This window comes from Pan troglodytes, chromosome 10, assembly GCF_028858775.2.
Source record: "Pan troglodytes isolate AG18354 chromosome 10, NHGRI_mPanTro3-v2.0_pri, whole genome shotgun sequence".
NCBI classification, from domain to species: Eukaryota; Metazoa; Chordata; class Mammalia; order Primates; family Hominidae; genus Pan; species Pan troglodytes.
The window spans coordinates 16,148,671-16,166,598 of record NC_072408.2 but is presented as its reverse complement, the minus strand read 5'-3'; the positions used below and the strand labels follow the sequence as shown (position 1 = coordinate 16,166,598).

Sequence of the window (17,928 nt, the reverse complement as noted above, 5' to 3'; positions counted from 1 at the left end):
GTGCTCAGCTAATTTTTGTATTTTTAGTAGAGACGGGGTTTCACCATGTTGGCCAGACTGATCTCAAATTCCTGGCCTCAAGTGATCTGCCTGCCTCGGCCTCCCAAAGTGCTGAGATTACAGGCATGAACCACTGTACCCAGCCACACCCACATGCATTTTTAATCTCTCCCTTTCAACATAATTTTGTTACCTCAAGTTACAAAATGTGTTACTGTCTTCTATCTGTATTTTAAGATCTATTGACCCGACATACGACTCTACTTAGATATTATCTCTTTCCTTCCTGTCTTAACCAAACTTCAAACCATCTAAACTCATTGTTTCCACTTCCTTACCTTGTATTATCAGCCTGCTGAAATTTCACCTGTCACCACCACACCAGTGAAGAATGATAAACATGACCTTCATATTGCCATTTCCATTGAATACTCTCCTCTCATTATGTTACTTTACAACTCTTTGGCATTTTGTTCTAGTAAGTGCTCCCTCCCCCTTGAAAACCACTTCTTCTTTAGCTTTTACCACATCATTTTTATGCTCTTTCCTCTGTGCCACCAGTTTTCTTCCCTCCTCTTTATTTCCTTTCCCTTCTCAGTGCTAATATAGAAATAAAGACTTTACTATCACCAAAACTTTGCCCTGTGAGAGCATTACTAGCAAGGGAAAGATGTGTATTGTAGATGTTCCAGTGTGAAGAATATGAAAGACCTCCTTCTAAGTAAAAACCCCTCATTATCCTTCAAAAATGGAACCAGGGGTGAAGTCATCATAATCATGAAGAGCCTGGGGTTCACCTTATCTCTGCCTTGTGAGGGTATAAAGAAATAGGCACCCAAATTTATACATCGCTGGAGAGTTTAAATTGGTGGGGCCATTTAAAGCTATCTTATAAAATTTAAAATGCATATTGCCATTAACTCATTGATTTCCCCCATTATATTCACACATACGCAAAATGTATGAAAAGAACATTTATCTAAAATCTGTAGTAAAACCCTCAGGACCAAGAACAGATAAAACAATTTTTAAAAAGAAAAACAAAGTTGGAGAACTATACTACCCTATATTCTTACTTATAGACTTACTATAAAATTACAGTGGGGTAGAAGTGACAGGATAGATATATTTTAAAAAGGAACAGAAGAGAATGCAGAAATAAACCCATGTGTTGGCCAGGCACGGTGGCTCACACCTGTAATCCCAGCACCTTGGAAGGCTGAGGTGGGCGGATCACCTGAGGTCAGGAGTTTGAGACCAGCCCGGCCAACATAATGACCCCCATCTCTATTAAAAATACAAAAATTAGCCAGGCGTGGTGGTGCACACCTGTGATCCCAGCTACTCGGGAGGCTAAGGCAGGAGAATCACTTGAACCTGGGAGGAGGAGGTTGCAGTAAGCTGAGATCACCCACTGCACTCCAACCTGGGCAATAGAGAGAGACTCTGGCTCAAAAAAAAAAAAAAAAAATCCATGTGTTCACGATCAATTGATTTTCAACATAGATGCCAAAAGAATTCAATGGAAAAAGGATACTCATTTCAATAAATGGTTCTAAAATAATTGGGCATTTATAAGAAAAAAAAAACCTCAACCCATATCTCACACCATGTATAAAAGTTATATAAAAACAGGCTGGATACTGTGGCTCATGCCTGTAATCCCAGCAGCCCAGGAGGCCAAGACTAGAGGATCACTTAAGGCCAGGAGATCAAGACAAGTCTGAGCAACAGGGTGAAACCTCATCTCTACAAATTTTTTTTTAATTGGACAGGCATGGTGGCATTCACCTGTGGTTCCAGCTAGCTGTGAGGCTGAGGCAAGAGGATTTTGAGCCCAGGAGTTTAAGACTACAGTGAACTATGATGGTGCCACTGCACTCCAGCCTGGGTGATAGAGCAAGACCATCTCTTACAAAAAAAAAAAGGAAAAAAAAGTTAAATAGAAATACATTACCGACCTAAATGTAAAACCTAAAATTATAAAATTTCTAGAAGAAATCATTAAGGCAACCTTTGTGGCCTTGGACTAGGCAAAGATTTCCTTAACAACATACAAAAAGAATAAGCTATAATGCAAAAGACTGAATAGGAAAAAAACACCAAAATCTGTTTCTCCCATACTATACTCTCACAACAAAATGCTTTTGTGACCAAATGTGTAGGGATTTTTCCCCACATGCCAAGCAAGCAATCGATTCTGCAGTGAATTCTCCAGAGGTCAGCAGCTAAGTGTCCTCTAACTCAATTCAATTCCGATACTATCTACCTGGAGATAGCATCAGATCCCACAAGCTCAGGGCTCAGCCCGACAAGACTGTCTCCCACTTCCAATGCCAGTCACAAGCACAGGATGTGGCCTGAGTTTCTGACTGATTGGCTTTAAATCTAGGTATCCCTGACACCCTCCTCAGGTCCAATTTGCTGGATGGCTCACAGAACTCAGGAAAACACTTAACATTTACTCATTTGTTTTAAAGAATATTACAAAAGATACAGATGAACGGCCAAATGGAAGAGATGCATGGGGTAAGGCATGTGAGAAGGGGCACAGATTTTCCAGGCCCCACACATGTGCACCACCTGCGAGAAACCACTACCCGTTCAGCTGTCCAGAAGCTCCTGGAACAAGTTCTTTTGTGTTTTTATGGAAACTTCATTACACAGGCATAATTGATTACATCATCGGCCATCATTGATGGCCATTGATCAACTCAACCTTCAACATCCCTGGAGTTGAGGAGTGGCACACGTAGGCATATATTACAGAGGCATAATTGATTACATCATTGGCCATCATTGATGGCCATTGATCAACTCAACCTTCAACATCCCTGGAGTTGAGGGGTGGGGCTAAAAATCCCAGCCCTCTGATCATGGCTTGGTCTTATTGGTGACCACCCCCGATCCTAAAACTATCTAGGAGCCTCCAGCCACCAGTCATTCATGAGCATACGTAAGACACTCTTACCACTCCGGAGATCCCAAGGATTTTAGAAGCTATGTGTCAGGAAATGGGAGGAAGACCAAATATATACAGTCATGCACACATAACAATGAACCATATATACATAACAGTGTTTCTGTCAACAATGAACCATGTATACACTGTGTTCCCATAAGACTGTAATGGAGTTGAAAAATTTCTATTGCCTCGTGATTCCATGAAGTCGTAGCTCAAGGCACTGCACAAACACTCAGGTATTTGTGGTGAGGCAGGTGCAAACAAACTCACTGTGCTGCCAGTCACGTAAAAGTATAGCACATACAATTATGTACAGTACATGATACTTCATAATGATAATAAACAACTGTTATTGTTTATGTATTTAGTATACTTTTGGTTTTTCAGAGATGGGGTCTGGCTATGTTGCCCAGACTGGAATGTGGTGGCTAGTCACAGGCACAATCATATCACTCAACAGCCTCAACCTCCTGGGCCCAAGGGATCCTTCCATCTCAGCCTCCCAAGTAGCCAGGATTACAGGCACATGCTATGACACCCAGCTATTTCTTATATTTTTAATCATTATTTTAGAGTCTATTCCTTCTACTTATTAAGAAAAAAAATAGTTATCTGTAAAACAGCCTCAGGCAGGTCCTTTAGGAGGTGTTGCAGAAGAAGGCATTGTTATAATAGCAGGTGTCAGCTCCATGCCTTACTTCCGAAGAAGGCCTTCCAGTGGGACAAGATGTGGAGGTGGAAGACAGTGATACTGATGATCCTGACCCTGTGTAGCCCGAGGCTAATGTGCATGCTTATGTCTTGTTTTTTAAAAAAAAAGTTTAAAAATTAAAAATAGTTTTAAAATAGAAAAAAGCTTATGGAATAAGGATATAAAGAAAAATATTTTGTACAACTGCACAATGTGTTTGTATTTTAAGCTAAGTGTATCACAAAAAGAGTAAAAAAAAAAAATTAGCTGGGCATGGTGGTGTGCGCCTGTAGGCCCAGCTACTCAGGAGGCTGAGGCATGAGAATCGCTTGAACCCAGGAGGCAGAGGTCGCAGTGAGCTGAGATCATGCCACTGCACTCCAGTCTAGGTGACAAAGCAAGACTGTGTCTCAAAAAAAAAAAAAGAGTAAAAAAGTTTTTAAAAATGTAAATGTAAAAGTTTATAAAGTAAACAAGTTACAGTAAGCTAAGGTTATTTCATTATTTCATTTACTGTAGCTTAAACGTACAATATTTATAAAGTCTATAGTAATGTGGAGTAATGCCCTAGGCCTTTACATTAACTTACCGATTGGTCATTCAGGGCAACTTCCAGTCTGCAAGTTCCATTCATGGTAAGTGTCATATACTGGTGTACCATTTTTTATCTTTTATACTGTAATCTGCAAGCTCCATTCGTGGTAAGTGTCATATGCAGGTGTACCATTTTTTATCTTTTATACTGTATTTTACTGTATTTTTCTATGCTTGGATGTGTTTAAATACATAAATACTTGCCATTGTGTTACAATTGTCCACAGTATTTAGTACAGTAACTTGCTGTGCAGGTTTGTAGCCTAAGAGCAATAGGCTGTCCCATATAGCCCAGGTATGTAGTAAGCTCTTCCATCTAGGTTTGTGTAAGTACATTCTATGATGTTTCCACGATGATGAATTTGCCTAACGATGCATTTCTCAGAAGGCGTCCTTGTTGTCAACTAATACATAACTATACATCTACCATATGATCCAGCCATGCCACTTCCTAGGCATTTAGCCAAGAAAAAAGAAAGACTATGTCCATTCAAAGATTCATATCCAAATGTTCATAACAGCTTTATTTTTAATAGCCAAAAGCTGGAAACAACTTAAATGTCCATCAAGGAGTAAATGGATAAATTAATTGTGGTAAATCCACACAGTAGAATATTAGCAATAAAAAAGAGTAAAATATTGATGCAAACAACAACATGGATGAATCTCAGAATAATTATGCTGAGTGAAAGAAGCCAGAAAAAAAAGTACATACTATATGATTCTATAAAACTCTATGTACTGTAAAACTCTAGAAGATGCTGTCTGATATATAGTGACAGAAAGTAGATTGGGAATTCCGGGGGTTATGAGTGTTGAGGGGACAGGGAGGAAAGGGAGAGGAATTATGAAAAGTCATGTGGCAACTTTTGTGAGAAATTGATATATTCACTCTGCTGATTGTGGTGGTGATTTCATGGATATATACACCTATCAAAACTTATCAAATTTTACTCTTTAAATATATCCCACTTATTGTATGTCAATTGTACCTTAATCAAGTTATTTTTTAAAGGAAGAAGTGCCAGGCATTGTGGTTCGTGCCTATAATCCCAGAGACTCAGGAGGCCAAGGCAGGAGGATCACTTGAGCCCAGGAGTTCAAGACTTGGGCAACACAGCAAGACCCCATCCCTAAAATTTTATATATGTATGTATGTGTGTGTGTATATATATATATGTATACAAAGAATGATTAAGAATCTGTCACAGTAACCTAGGTGAACAACAACAGTAGCTTGGAAAGAGTTGAAAAGTGGGAATGGAGGAAAAGAGTGAGATTTAGAATACACTTTGGTAACAGAGACAAGAAAGTTTTCTGATGCAGTGAGTAAAAAAGGAAGGGCTGGGCATGGTGGCTTTCACCTATAATCCCAGCACTTTGGGACACGAAGGCAAGAGGATTGTGTAAGCCCAGGAGTTCCAGACCAGCCTGGGCAACACAGTGAGACCCCCATCTCTATTTGTATTTTCTTTTTAAAGGAAGAAATCAGAAATTTCTTCAGTTTGGTATTTAAACAACTGAGTAGATGGTAGAGCCATTTCCTGAGGTGGGGAAGATGGGAGTACGGATATATAAGAGAACATATTCATCCTATCATTGTTTATGACAGTGAGGAATAAAGGCAAGCTAGGGTCCTTCATTAAGAGAATGAACAGGCTAGGGTCCTTCATTAAGACAATGAAAAATAAAAGCTGGAGACTGCAGCTGCTGAAAGGATGCAACACGTGCACACAGAGCAAGTGAACAGAGCTCAACTCATGACGCCAGCAGAAAAGGTGAAGCAGTGAGGTAGAGCCTAAAAATCATTTAATTAAATATGAAACAAATAAAGAAGAAAACCACATATTTTTATAAGGATAAAAACATGTACAACAAATATATCAAACACCAAAGGATGTTCCTGTGAAGGAAAGGTGAACAGAAGTGGGGAAAATTGAATGTGAGAGAGACATATATGAACTGAGGAAGACAGCGATGCACAGATTCTGATTAACTCTAATCGCTGTACCTGAGATCCAAAAAAAATTTATTAAAGTGCAATGAAATAACAAAAAAAATGAAATGAACAAGAGTCTAAGCTTTTGCTGCATTATACAAGGATTATACAGTCTTGTTATTTTCAGTTTTCCCATAGAAACCTCAGATACCATATAGCTGTGGTCCCTGCAGAGTTTCTTCTCCTCTCTGGATTTCCTTCATTTAATTTTTTTTTTTTTTTAAGACAGGGTCTCACTCTGCCACCCAGGCTGAAGGGCAGTGGTGCAATCTCGGCTCACTGCAACCTCCGCCTCCCAGGTTCAACCAATCCTACCACCTCAGCCCCCCAAGTAGCTGGGATTAAAGGTGTGCACACCCACACCTGGCTAATTTTTGTATTTTAGTAGAGACAGGGTTTCACCACATTGGCCAGGCTGGTCTCAAACTCCTGATATCAAATAATCTGCCTGCCTTGGCTTCCCTAAGTGCTGAGATCACAGGTGTGAGCCACCATGCCTGGCCAAAAAAAAAAAAAAAAAGTTTTTAATTTGTATGGGTACATAGTAGATGTGTATGTGTATAGGGTACATGAGATATTTTGATACAGGCATACAACGCATAATGATCACATCAGGGTAAATTGCGTATCCATCATCTCAAGCATCTATCATTGCCTTGTGTTACAAACATTCCAATTATACATTTAGTTATTTTTAAATGTATAATAAATTATTGTTGACCGTAATCATCTTGTTGTGCTATCAAATACTGGATCTTATTCATTCTGTCTATCTTTACACCCATTAATCATCCCCACTTCCCACTCCCCCTACACACTACCCTTCCCAGCTTCGGGTAGCCATCATTTGACTCTCTATATCCATGAATTCAATTGTTTTAATTTTTAGCACCCACAACTTTGAGTGGAAACACACAAAGTATGTCTTTCTGTCCCTGACTTAATTCATTTAACATAATATCCCCCAGTCCCATCCATGTCGTTACATATGACAGGATCTCTTTTTTTTTTTTTTGAGATGGAGTCTCGCTCTGTTGCCCAGGCTGGAGCGCAGTGGCGCGATCTTGGCCCACTGCAACCTCCGTCTCCTGGGTTCAAGTGATTCTTCTGCCTCAGCCTCCCAAGTAGCTGGAACTACAGGCGTGCGCCACCAGGCCCAGCTAATTTTTTTGTATTATTAGTAGAGATGGGATTTCACCATGTTGTCCATGATGGTCTTGATATCCCAACCTTGTGATCCTCCCTCCCTAGCCTCCCAAAGTGCCAGGATTACAGGCATGAGCCACCGTGCCCAGCCAGGATCTCATTCTTTTTATGGCTGAGTAGTACTCCCTCACGTATATGTACCACATTTTTCTTTATCCATTCTTCTATTCATTGACACTTAGATTGCTGACAAATCTTGGCTATTGTGAATAGTGCTGCAATAAACATGGGAGTGCAGATATCTCCTTAATATACTGATTTCGTTTCTTTTGTGTATATACTTAGCAGTGGTATTGCTGGATCATATGATAGTTCTATTTTCAGTTTTTTGAGGAAACTCCATATTGTTGTCCACAGTGGTTGTATTAATTTACACTCCAACCAACAATGTATGAGGGTTCCCTTTTCTCCACATCCTTACCATCATTTGTCATTGCCTATCTTTTGGATAAAATCCATTTTAACTGGGATGAGACAATATTGTAGTTTTGACTTGCATTTCTCTGATGATCAGTGATGTTGAGTACCTTTTCATATACCTGTTTGCCATTGCAATGTCTTCTTTTGAAAAATGTCCATTTGGATCTTTTGCCCATTTTTAAATTGTATTATTAGATTTTTTTCCTGTTGAGTTGTTTGAGCTCCTTATATATTCTGGTTATTAATCCCTTGTCAGATGGATAGTTTGCAAATGTTTCCTCCCATTCCATAAGTTATCTCTTCACTTTGTTTCCTTTGCTGGGTAGAAGTTTTTAACTGGATGCTATCCTATTTATTCATTTTTGCTTTGGTTGCCTGTGCTTGTGGGGTATTACTCAAGAAATCTTTGCTCAGACCAATGTCCTAGAGAGTTTCCTCAATGTTTTCTTTTAGTAGTTTCATAATTTGAAGTCTTATATTTAAGTTGTTAATCCAATTTTATTTAATTTTTGTATATCAAGAGAGAGGAGGGTCTAGTTTCTTTCTTTCTCTCTCTCTCTGTCTCTCTCTCTCTCTTTCTTTCTTTCTTTTAAATAGAGATGAGGCCTCGCTATGTTGCCCAGGCTGGTCTCAAACTCCTGAGCTCAAATGATCTCCCACCTCAGCCTCAGAAAGGTCTAGTTTCATACTTCTGCATATGAATATCCAGTTTTCTCAGCACTATTTATTGAAGAAACTGTCCTTTCCCCAGTGTTTATTCTTCACACCTTTGTTGAAAATGAGTTCACTGTAAATGTATGGATTTACTTATGAGTTCTCTATTCTGTTCCATTGGTCTATGTATCGTTTTTAATGCCAGTGCCATGCTGTTCTAGTTACTATAGCTCTGTAATATAATTTGAAATCAGGTAATATGATTCCTCTAGTTTTGTTTTTGTTTTTGTTTTTTTTGCTCAGGATGGCTTTGGCTATTCTGGGTTTGTGGTTCCATATAAATTTTAGGATTACTTTTTCTATTTCTGTGAAGAATGTCATTGGTATTTTGATAGGAATTGTATTAAATCTGATCTGATGCTTTAGGTACTATGGGCATTTTAACAGTGTTGATTTTTCCAATCAATAAACATGGAATATCCTTCTACTGTTTTTGTGTTCTCTTCAATTTCTTGCATCAATGTCTTACAGTTTTCACTGTATGGTTTTCACTTCTTTTGTTAATTCTTAGTAATTTTATTTTATTTGTAGCTATTGTAAATAGGATTACTTTCTTGATTTCTTTTTCAGATTGTTCACTGTTGGTATATGGAAATGCTACTGACTTTTTGTAGGTTGATTTTGTATCCTGCAACTTCACTGAATTTGTTAATCAGTTTTAATAGTTTTTTGGTGAACTCTTTAGGTATTTGCAAATACAATATCACATCATCTACAAACAAGAATGATTTGACTTCTTCCTTTCCAATGTGAATGACCTTCATTCCTTTCTCTTGTCTGATTGCTCTAGCTAGGACATCCAGTACTATATTGAATAACGGTGGTGAAAATGGGCATCCTTGTCATGTTCCAGATCTTAAAGGAGACAATTTCAGGTTTTCCCCATTACATATAATACTACCTGTGGGTCTGTCTCATATACGGCTTTTATTGTGTTGAGGTATGTCTTTGTATACCCAATTTTTTACTGTTTTTATCATGAAAGGATGTTGAATTTTATCAAATGCATTTTCAGCATCAATTGAAATAATCACATGGTTTTTGTTCTTCATTCTGTTGATATGATGTATCACATTGATTGATATGTGCATGTTGAACCATCCTTGCATCCCTGGGATAAATCCCATTTTGTCATAATGAATGATCTTTTTAATGTGTTGTTGAACCCAGTTTGCCAATATTTTGTAGGAAATTTTTACATCAATGTCTATCAGGGATATTGACATTTGGGTTTGTTTGTTTGGGATTTTTTTTTCTTTTCTTTCTTTTTTTTTTTTTTTGAGATGGAGTTTCGCTCTTGTTGCCCTGGCTGGAGTGCAATGGCATGATCTCGGCTCACTGCAACCTTCACCTCCCAGGTTCAAGTGATTCTCCTGTCTCAGCTTCCCGAGTAGCTGGGATTACAGATGCCCACCACCACGCCTGGCTATTTTTTGTATTTTTAGTAGAGACAAGGTTTTGCCATGTTGGTCAGGCTGGTCTTGAACTCCCGACCTTGTGATCTGCCTGCCTTGGCCTCCCTGTTTGAAATTTCTTAAAATGTGTCTTTGGTTTTGTATCAGGGTAATACTGGCCTCATAGAATGAGTTTGGAAGCATTCCCTCCTCTTCTATTTTTGAAAATAGTTTGAGGGCTGGGCACAGTGCTTCGCGCCTGTAATACCAGCACTTTGGGAGGCTGAGGCAGGTGGATCACTTGCAGTCAAGAGTTCAAGATCAGTCTGGCCAACATAGTGAAACCCCATCTCTACTAAAAATGAAAAAATTAGCCAGGTGTGGTGACGCACACCTGTAATCTGAGCTACACAGGAGGCCAAGGCATGAGGAATCACTTGAACCCAGGAGGCAGAGGTTGTAGTGGGCCGAGATCGTGCCACTGCACTCCAGCCTGGGCAACAAAGCAAGATACTGTCTCAAAATAAAATAAAATAAAATAATTTGAGTAGGATTGGTATTAGTTCTTCTCTAAATGTTTGGGAAATTTCAGCAGTGAAGCCACTGGGTCCTGGGCTTTATTTTCCCAGGAGACATTTTGTTACAGCTTCAACCTCATTACTTGTTATTGGTTTGCTCAAGTTTTGAATTTCTTCACGGTTCAATCTTGGTAGGTTGTATCTGTCTAGGAATTTATCCATTTCTTCTAGGTTTTTCAATTTATTGGCATATAGTTGCTTGCAGTAGCCTCTAATCATCCTTTGAATTTCTGCTGTATTGGTTGTAATGTCTCCTTTTTTTATCTCTGATTTTACTCATTTGGATCGTCTCTCTTTTTTTCTTACGTAGTATGGCTAAAGGTTTGCTGATTTTATCTTTTCAAAAAAACCAACTTGTGGTTTCATTGACCTTTTGTATCTTTTTTCATGTCAATTTCATTTACTTCTCCTCTGATCTTTATTATTTCTTTTCTTCTACTAATTTTGATTTGCTCTTGCTTTTCCAGTTAAGACACATTGTTAAATTGTTTATTGGAGGCATTTTTACTTTTTTATGTGGTGGTTTTAGGTATAAACTTTCCTGTTAGTACTGCTTTCACTGTATCCCATAGATTTTGGTATTATGTTTCCATTATCATTTATTTTCAGAAGTTTTTTAACTTCCTTCTTAATTTCTTCATTGGCTCACCTGTCATTCAGTAACATACTGTTTAATTTCCATGTGTTTATATAGTTTTCAAAGTTCCTCTTGTTACTGACTTCTAGTTTTTTTCCATTATAGTCAGAGAAGATAATTGACATGATTTCAATTTTTTTGAACTTTTAAAGACTTGTTTTGTGACCAAACATATGATCTATCCTTGAGAATGATCCATATGCTGAGGAGAAGAACGCATATTCTGCAGCCATTAGATGAAATGTTCTGTAAATATCTATTAGGTCCACTTGGTCTATAGGACAGATTAAGTCCGATGTTTCTTTGTTGATGTTCTGTCTGGATGATATGTCTAACGCTGAGAGTGGGGTGTTGAAATCTTCAGCTATTATTGCACGGGGGTCTATCTCTTTCTTTAGCTCTGATATTTGCTTTATATATCTGGGTGCTCCAGTGTCAGGTGCATATTTATTTACAATTAATTGTTATATCCTCTTGCTGAATTGACATCTTTATCATAAGGTCAAAGAGACCTTGTCTCTTTTTATAATTTTTATCTTGAAATCTATTTTGTCCGATGTAAATAGAGCCAGTCCTGCTCTTTTTGGTCTCCATTGGCATGGAACATCTTTTTCCCTCCCTTTATTTTCAGTCTACTTGTGTTTTTACAAGTGAAATGTGTTTCTTGTAGGTGACAGATTGTTGGGTCTTGTGTTTTTATCCATTCAGCCACTCTATGTCTTTTGATTGGAGAGTTTAGTTCACTTACATTCAATATTGTTATTGATAAAACATACTCCTCCCATTTTGTTATATGTCTTCTTGTTGTTTTGCGGTCTTCTCTTCCTTCTTCCCTTCCTTCCTGTTTTCCTCTTAGTGAAGGTGATTTTCTCTGGTGGTATGTTTTAATTTCTTGCTTTTTATTTTTTGTGTATCTGTTGTATGTTTTTTTATTTGAGGTTACCATAAGGCTTGCAAATAATATCTTATAACCCATTATTTTAAACTGATGACAACTTAACACTGATTGAATAAACAAAGAAGCAAAGAGAAAACGAATAAAAACTCTACACTTTAACTTCATGCCACCACTTTTTAACTTTTTGTTGTTTCTATTTATGTTATTGTACTGTCCATGTCTTAAAAAGTTGTGGTAGTTATTTTTTTTTGGTTAATCTTTTAGTCTTTCTACTCAAGATATGAGTAGTTTATGCATCACAATTACAGTGTTATAATATTCTGTTTGTCTGTGTACTTACTATTACCAGTGAGTTTTGTACCTTCAGATGATTTCTTATTGCATCTTATGTTCTTTTCTTTCAGATTGAAGAACCCCCTTTAGCATTTCTTATACAACAGGTCTAGTGTTGACTAAATCCTTCTGCTTTTGTTTGTTTGGGAAAGTCATTATTTCCCCCTCATGTTTGAAGGATATTTTCACTGGATACATTACTCTAGGGTAAAAGTTTTTTTTCCTTCAGCACTTTAAATATATCATGCCACTCTCTCCTGACCTGTAAGGTTTCCACTGAGAAGTCTGCTGTCAGACATACTGGAGCTCCTTTGTATGTTATTTGTTTCTTTTTTCTTGCTGCTTTTAGGATCCTTTCTTTATCCTTGACCTTTGGAAGTTCAATTATTAAATGTAGTCTTATTTGAGTTAAGTCTACTTGGTGTTCTATAACCTTCTTGTGCTTGAATATTGATATCTTTCTCTAGGTTTGGAGAGTTCCCTGTTATTATCCCTTTGAATAAACTTTCTACCCCAGTCTCTGTCTCTACCTCCTCTTTAAGGTCAAAACAATTAGATTTGGCCTTTTGAGGCTATTTTCTCCATCTTGTAGGCATGTTTCATTCTTTTCTATTCTTTTTTCTGTTGTCTCCTCTGCCTGTATATTTTCAAACAACCTGTCTTTGAGCTCACTAATTCCTTCTTCTAACTGATCAGTTCTGCTGTTGAGAGACTCTGATGCATTCTTCAGTAAGTCAACTGAATTTTTCAGCTTTAGAATTTCTGCTTGATTTTTCAAACTTATTTTTGTTAAATTTTTGTTCTCTTTGTTAAGTTTTTCTGATAGGATTCTGAATTCCTTCTCTATGTTATTGATGTGGTTTGGCTATGCCCCACCCAAATCTCATCTTGAATTATAGCTCCCACAATTCCCACATGTTGTGGGAGGGACCTGGTGGGAGGTACCTGGTGGGAGGTAATTGAATCATGGGGTTGGGTCTTTCCCATGCTATTCTCATTATAGTGAATAAGTCTCATGAGATCTGATGGTCTTATGAAGGGGAGTTTCCCGCACAAGTTCTCTTCTCTTGTCTGCTGCCACGTGAGATGTGCCTCTCACCTTCTACCATAATTGTGAGGCCTCTCTGGCCACGTGGAACTGTGAGTCCACTAAACCTCTTTTTTTTTTTAGTAAATTGCCCAGTCTCAGGTATGTCTTTATCAGAAGGATGAAAACAGACTAACACAGTTATCTTGAATTTCATTGAGCTTCCTCTAAACAGCTATTTCACATTCTCTGTCTGAATGGTCACATATCTCTGCATTCTGGCATTGGTCATTGGTGCCTTATTTAGTTCATTTGTTGAGGTCATGTTTTCCTCGATGGTCTTGATGTTTGTGGATGTTTATTTGTGTCTGGTCATTAAAGAGTTAGGTTTTTATTATAGTCTTTGCAGTCTGGGTTTGTTTGTACCCATCCTTCTTGGGAAAACTCTCCAAGCATTCAAAGGGAATTGAGTGTTGTGATCTAAGTCTTTGGCCACTGCAGCTATATCTGCATTAGGAAGCACCACAAACCCAGTAACACTGTGACTCTTGCAGACTTATAGAAGTACCACCTTGGTGGTCTTGGGTATGATACAGAAGAATTTACTAGATTACCAGGCAGAGCCTCTTGTTATCTTCTGTTACTTTTCCTCAAAGAAATGGAGTCTCTCTCTCCATACTGAGCTATCTGGAGCTTGGGGAATAGTGACACAAGTACCCTAGTGGCCACCACAACTTGGAGTGCACTAGGTCAGACCTGAAGCCAGCATAGCACTGGGTCTCGCCCAAGGCTTGTGGTAACCACTACCTGGCTATCACTGATGTTCCCTCAAGGCCCAAGGGCTCTTCAGTAAGCTTATGGTGAATGCTGCCAGGCCTGGGTCTCTACCTTCAGGGCAATGGGCTCCCTCCCCTCTGACTCAGGGCAGGTCCAGAAATGCTGTCCAGGAGCCTGGAATCAAGGACCCCAGGTGCTTACTTGGTGCTCTATCCCACTGTAGCCAAGCTAATACCTAAGCTGCAAGACAGAGTCCCCGTTAATCTTGGGTTAAATCTCCCCTTATCTATGTCCAAACTCCCTCTAATTTCCTCAAGCAGAAGAAGTCTCTCCCCATGGCTACCATAGCTAACAATGTGCTGGGTCACACTGGAAGCCGCATGGCACTGGATCTCACCCAATACCTATGGCAAACACTGCCTGGGTACTGCTGCTGATTATTCAGGGCCAAAGGGCTCTTTAGTCAGCAGGTGATGAATCCTGCCTGGACTAGGTCCTTCCTTTCAAGGCAGCACATTCCTTTCTGGTCCAGAGTGGGTCTTAAAATATCATCCAGAAACTAGGTCCCAGAATAGGGACCTTAGGACTCTGCGTGGTGGTGCCCTATCCTTCTGTAGCTGAGCTGTATCCAAATTGCAGGACAAAGTCCTCTTTCTCTTCCATCTCCTCTCCTCAGGTGGAAGGAAGGAGTCTCTCCCAGAGCTGCAAGCTCCACTGCCTGGGGTCGGAGGAGGGGTTACACAAGCACTCCCTTGGCCACCCAGCTGGTGTCTCACTAGGTCACATTCCCTCCAAGTCCACCGGCTCTGAGCCTAGCATAGCACCAGGACTTGCCCAGGAACTGTGGTCCTTGTAGCCTAGATTGCCTTTCAAGTTTATTTAGGATCCCAGAGTGTTTTAGCCGCAGTGGTGGGACTAGCAGAAACTCAGGTTCCGACCACCGGGATGGGCCATTCCCCTGTGGCTAGGGCTGGTCTAAATGCTCCCTCCGTGGGCACTGGCTGAATTCTGTCCCATGTCGCTATCTGCTTTGACAGAGCTGCACCGAGTTCCACTGCAAAGTCCCATAATCACAGCACTCTTCCTCCCCGAAGCACAGACTCTCTCTCCACACCACACTGTGCCGCTGGGAGATGGGGAAGGGGTGGCATTGGCAAATCAAGACTGTCTCTCCTGTCCTCGTCAGTGCCTCTTTTGTTGATATGATGTTAAAACCAGGTACTGTGACTGCTCATCTGATTTTTGGTTCTTATGAAGGTGCTTTCTTGTGCGGATAATTGTTCCATTTGTATTCCTGCGGGGGAAAAATCAGTGGAGGCTTCTTGTTCTTGCTCCACCTCCTCCTGTGTGTTCCTGGATTTTCTTCATTTTAATTTTGTGACTGCTCTGTTATTATCTTTAATAAATGTCCTATTCCAAACACTGAATGTCCCAGATATGTTTAATGTATAATGTTCATCAAAGGAGTCCACTGTGCAATGTAAGTGCTAATCAAAAAATGTTAGTTTCTAGTTTTACCAAACTTTATTTCACTAGGTAAGGTACAAGAATTGAGTTACTAACTGACCCCAGCCCTTCATAAATAATATAAGGAATAAATAAGCAACCAGGAAGTAAACTGTTACTTCTCTCGTAACAACCTTAAGGGAGACAAAGCAGTGAAGAACTACACCCAATTCTGACAATAGGTGGATGAATCCTTATAAAAGGCCTGAACCCTAGTCACAGAGGAGGTCTGCACACATCTGCCTGCTCAGATGAGAATTTAAGACCCGACTGTAGTTCTCCTTTTCTTATCTTTCAATAAGTAAATGAAATTGTGCACCCTGTAGTAGCCAAGCCATGGCCCACATGGAATCGCTATCATTACATCCTTAATTGAGAGTCACTACCAAAATATCCATAACTAAGGGATACTTCCTGCACCAGAACCAAAGGGAAGAGATCACTAGGGGATGGGAGCTTGTTTCCATGACTTCCTTCTATGAGCATTGTATCCAGATTAACTGGCCCTTTGCCTTTGTAGAGTTAGCTACTGAAGACTCATATTGGTGAGTTAGGGAGGATTAGGATATACTGTTTTTCTCATCTTCAATTCCTCTAATTTATGGGCTAACAGAAATAACTAGAATGAACAGTTTTCATTCTTACTTTTTAATTCATCCATTTATTTATTTAATAGTCACTGAATGTAAGCACTATCTTAGGTATTTGGGATATAGTGGTAGATAAGATACAGTCCATGTTTTTAAAAAAAACTATGAAAGATAAAGAGAAAAAGATTATAATCCAGGATCATCAACACTACAGAATTATGGTCTCCTTCATCACTGTACCTTCTCTCCTTATGTATGTCCAAACTCTACTGAGGAGAAATAATAAAGTTTTTCTTATTTTTGAGGCCTTAGTACCTAAGATAATTTGGTGATCCAACCACATAAACTGTTTCTATAAACTTTCCTCTATGAAAATGCCTTATCAAATTGACTGCTATCTTGAAATTAATATGCAGGTCAAACAGTCACAGAATGGAAAAGATACAATCACACATTGGTTCATTCAACCACATATATGCATACTCAGAAAAAAAACAAAATCAATTAAGACCGGGTTTTTGCATTACGTGTGAAGAGCTCAGAAGGAGGAAGTACCACCTTGCCCTCACTCATTTCCCACAATTTATATTCTCACATTAGCTTTTTTTTTTTTTTTTTTTAGAGATGGAGTCTTGCTCTATCTCCCAGGCTGGAGTACAGTGGCACAATCATAGCTCACTGCAGCCTCAAACTCCTGGGCTCAAGCGACCCTCCCACCTCAGCTTCCCAAATAGCTAGGACTACAGGTACACACCAGCATGCCAGCTAGGTTTATTCTTCAGAATAAAGTTTGATCTGCAAAGGGACACTGTTAGGATAGAAATATGCCATCAGGGATCGGTAATGTACAGAGGAGTACAGCAATAATGTACTTCTCTAGTACATAAGCAATAGTATATATTGGCATAGATTTTATCAGATTAGCTCAGAATATCATATGAAAAAGGTATATTTTTGACAGAGATGGTTGGGACGGGGATGAGAGTGGCAGCATTAGTTGCCATACTGAGAAATACAAAAAACAAACATCTATTTCAAAAATTGCTTAGATCTGGCCTTTAAATTGCTCACATAATATCTAAATAGTCTCAAAGAGAATCCATCAGTTAGGCATCAATCCCTAGGAGGTTGTCTTGCATCTAATGCCATATCTGAGAGAGTTCAGTATTTGCTAACTATATACTCATGGCTTTCCCAACAGCCAGTGGCCAGCTCCCTCCTTTTAGGGATACATGAAAGATCTGAGGGTCAGGACAGAGTGGTCATCTATCAAAGTCTGACCTTCTTACACACCCAGTGTAAAGGAACTTCACAGCTTGAGGCTTGAAGACCATTTTTGTTGATGGCACCGCATGTCTGCACAAAGCTATTAGAAGAAATCCTGTAAGAAATCAGAAAAGTCAATCACTTAAGGCCGCATGCACAGAAAAGGAGTTGAAAAGCATGAAGGGATAAAAATGAAGCAAATTCTCTCTCCCTATTCAGGCCCCTAATTCCCCCAAACAGCAGAAGAATTAAAATTGTTCATCCGCCTCTCTTTAAAATGTTATCCTTTTTTTTTTTTTTGCCCTTACCCATTGTTCATTCCCTTCCTTGTTC

General features: G+C 39.1%; 1 protein-coding gene across 4 annotated transcripts in view; it reads right to left on the bottom strand.

The window, feature by feature from the left end:
* LOC134806924 (killer cell lectin like receptor G1) overlaps nt 1–17,928 on the bottom strand; it is a 114,053-nt gene that overhangs the window by 37,068 nt on the left and 59,057 nt on the right. For 2 of the 4 annotated variants that reach the window (XM_063786294.1, XM_063786293.1), the window contains exon 5: nt 4,937–17,710. In XM_063786294.1, the coding sequence (XP_063642364.1) occupies nt 17,599–17,710 (112 nt within the window). In that variant the 3' untranslated portion in view covers nt 4,937–17,598. Of the gene's footprint in view, nt 1–4,936; nt 17,711–17,928 lie in introns of those variants that run through there. The other 2 variants (XM_054663056.2, XM_063786292.1) reach the window with 2 other exon arrangements.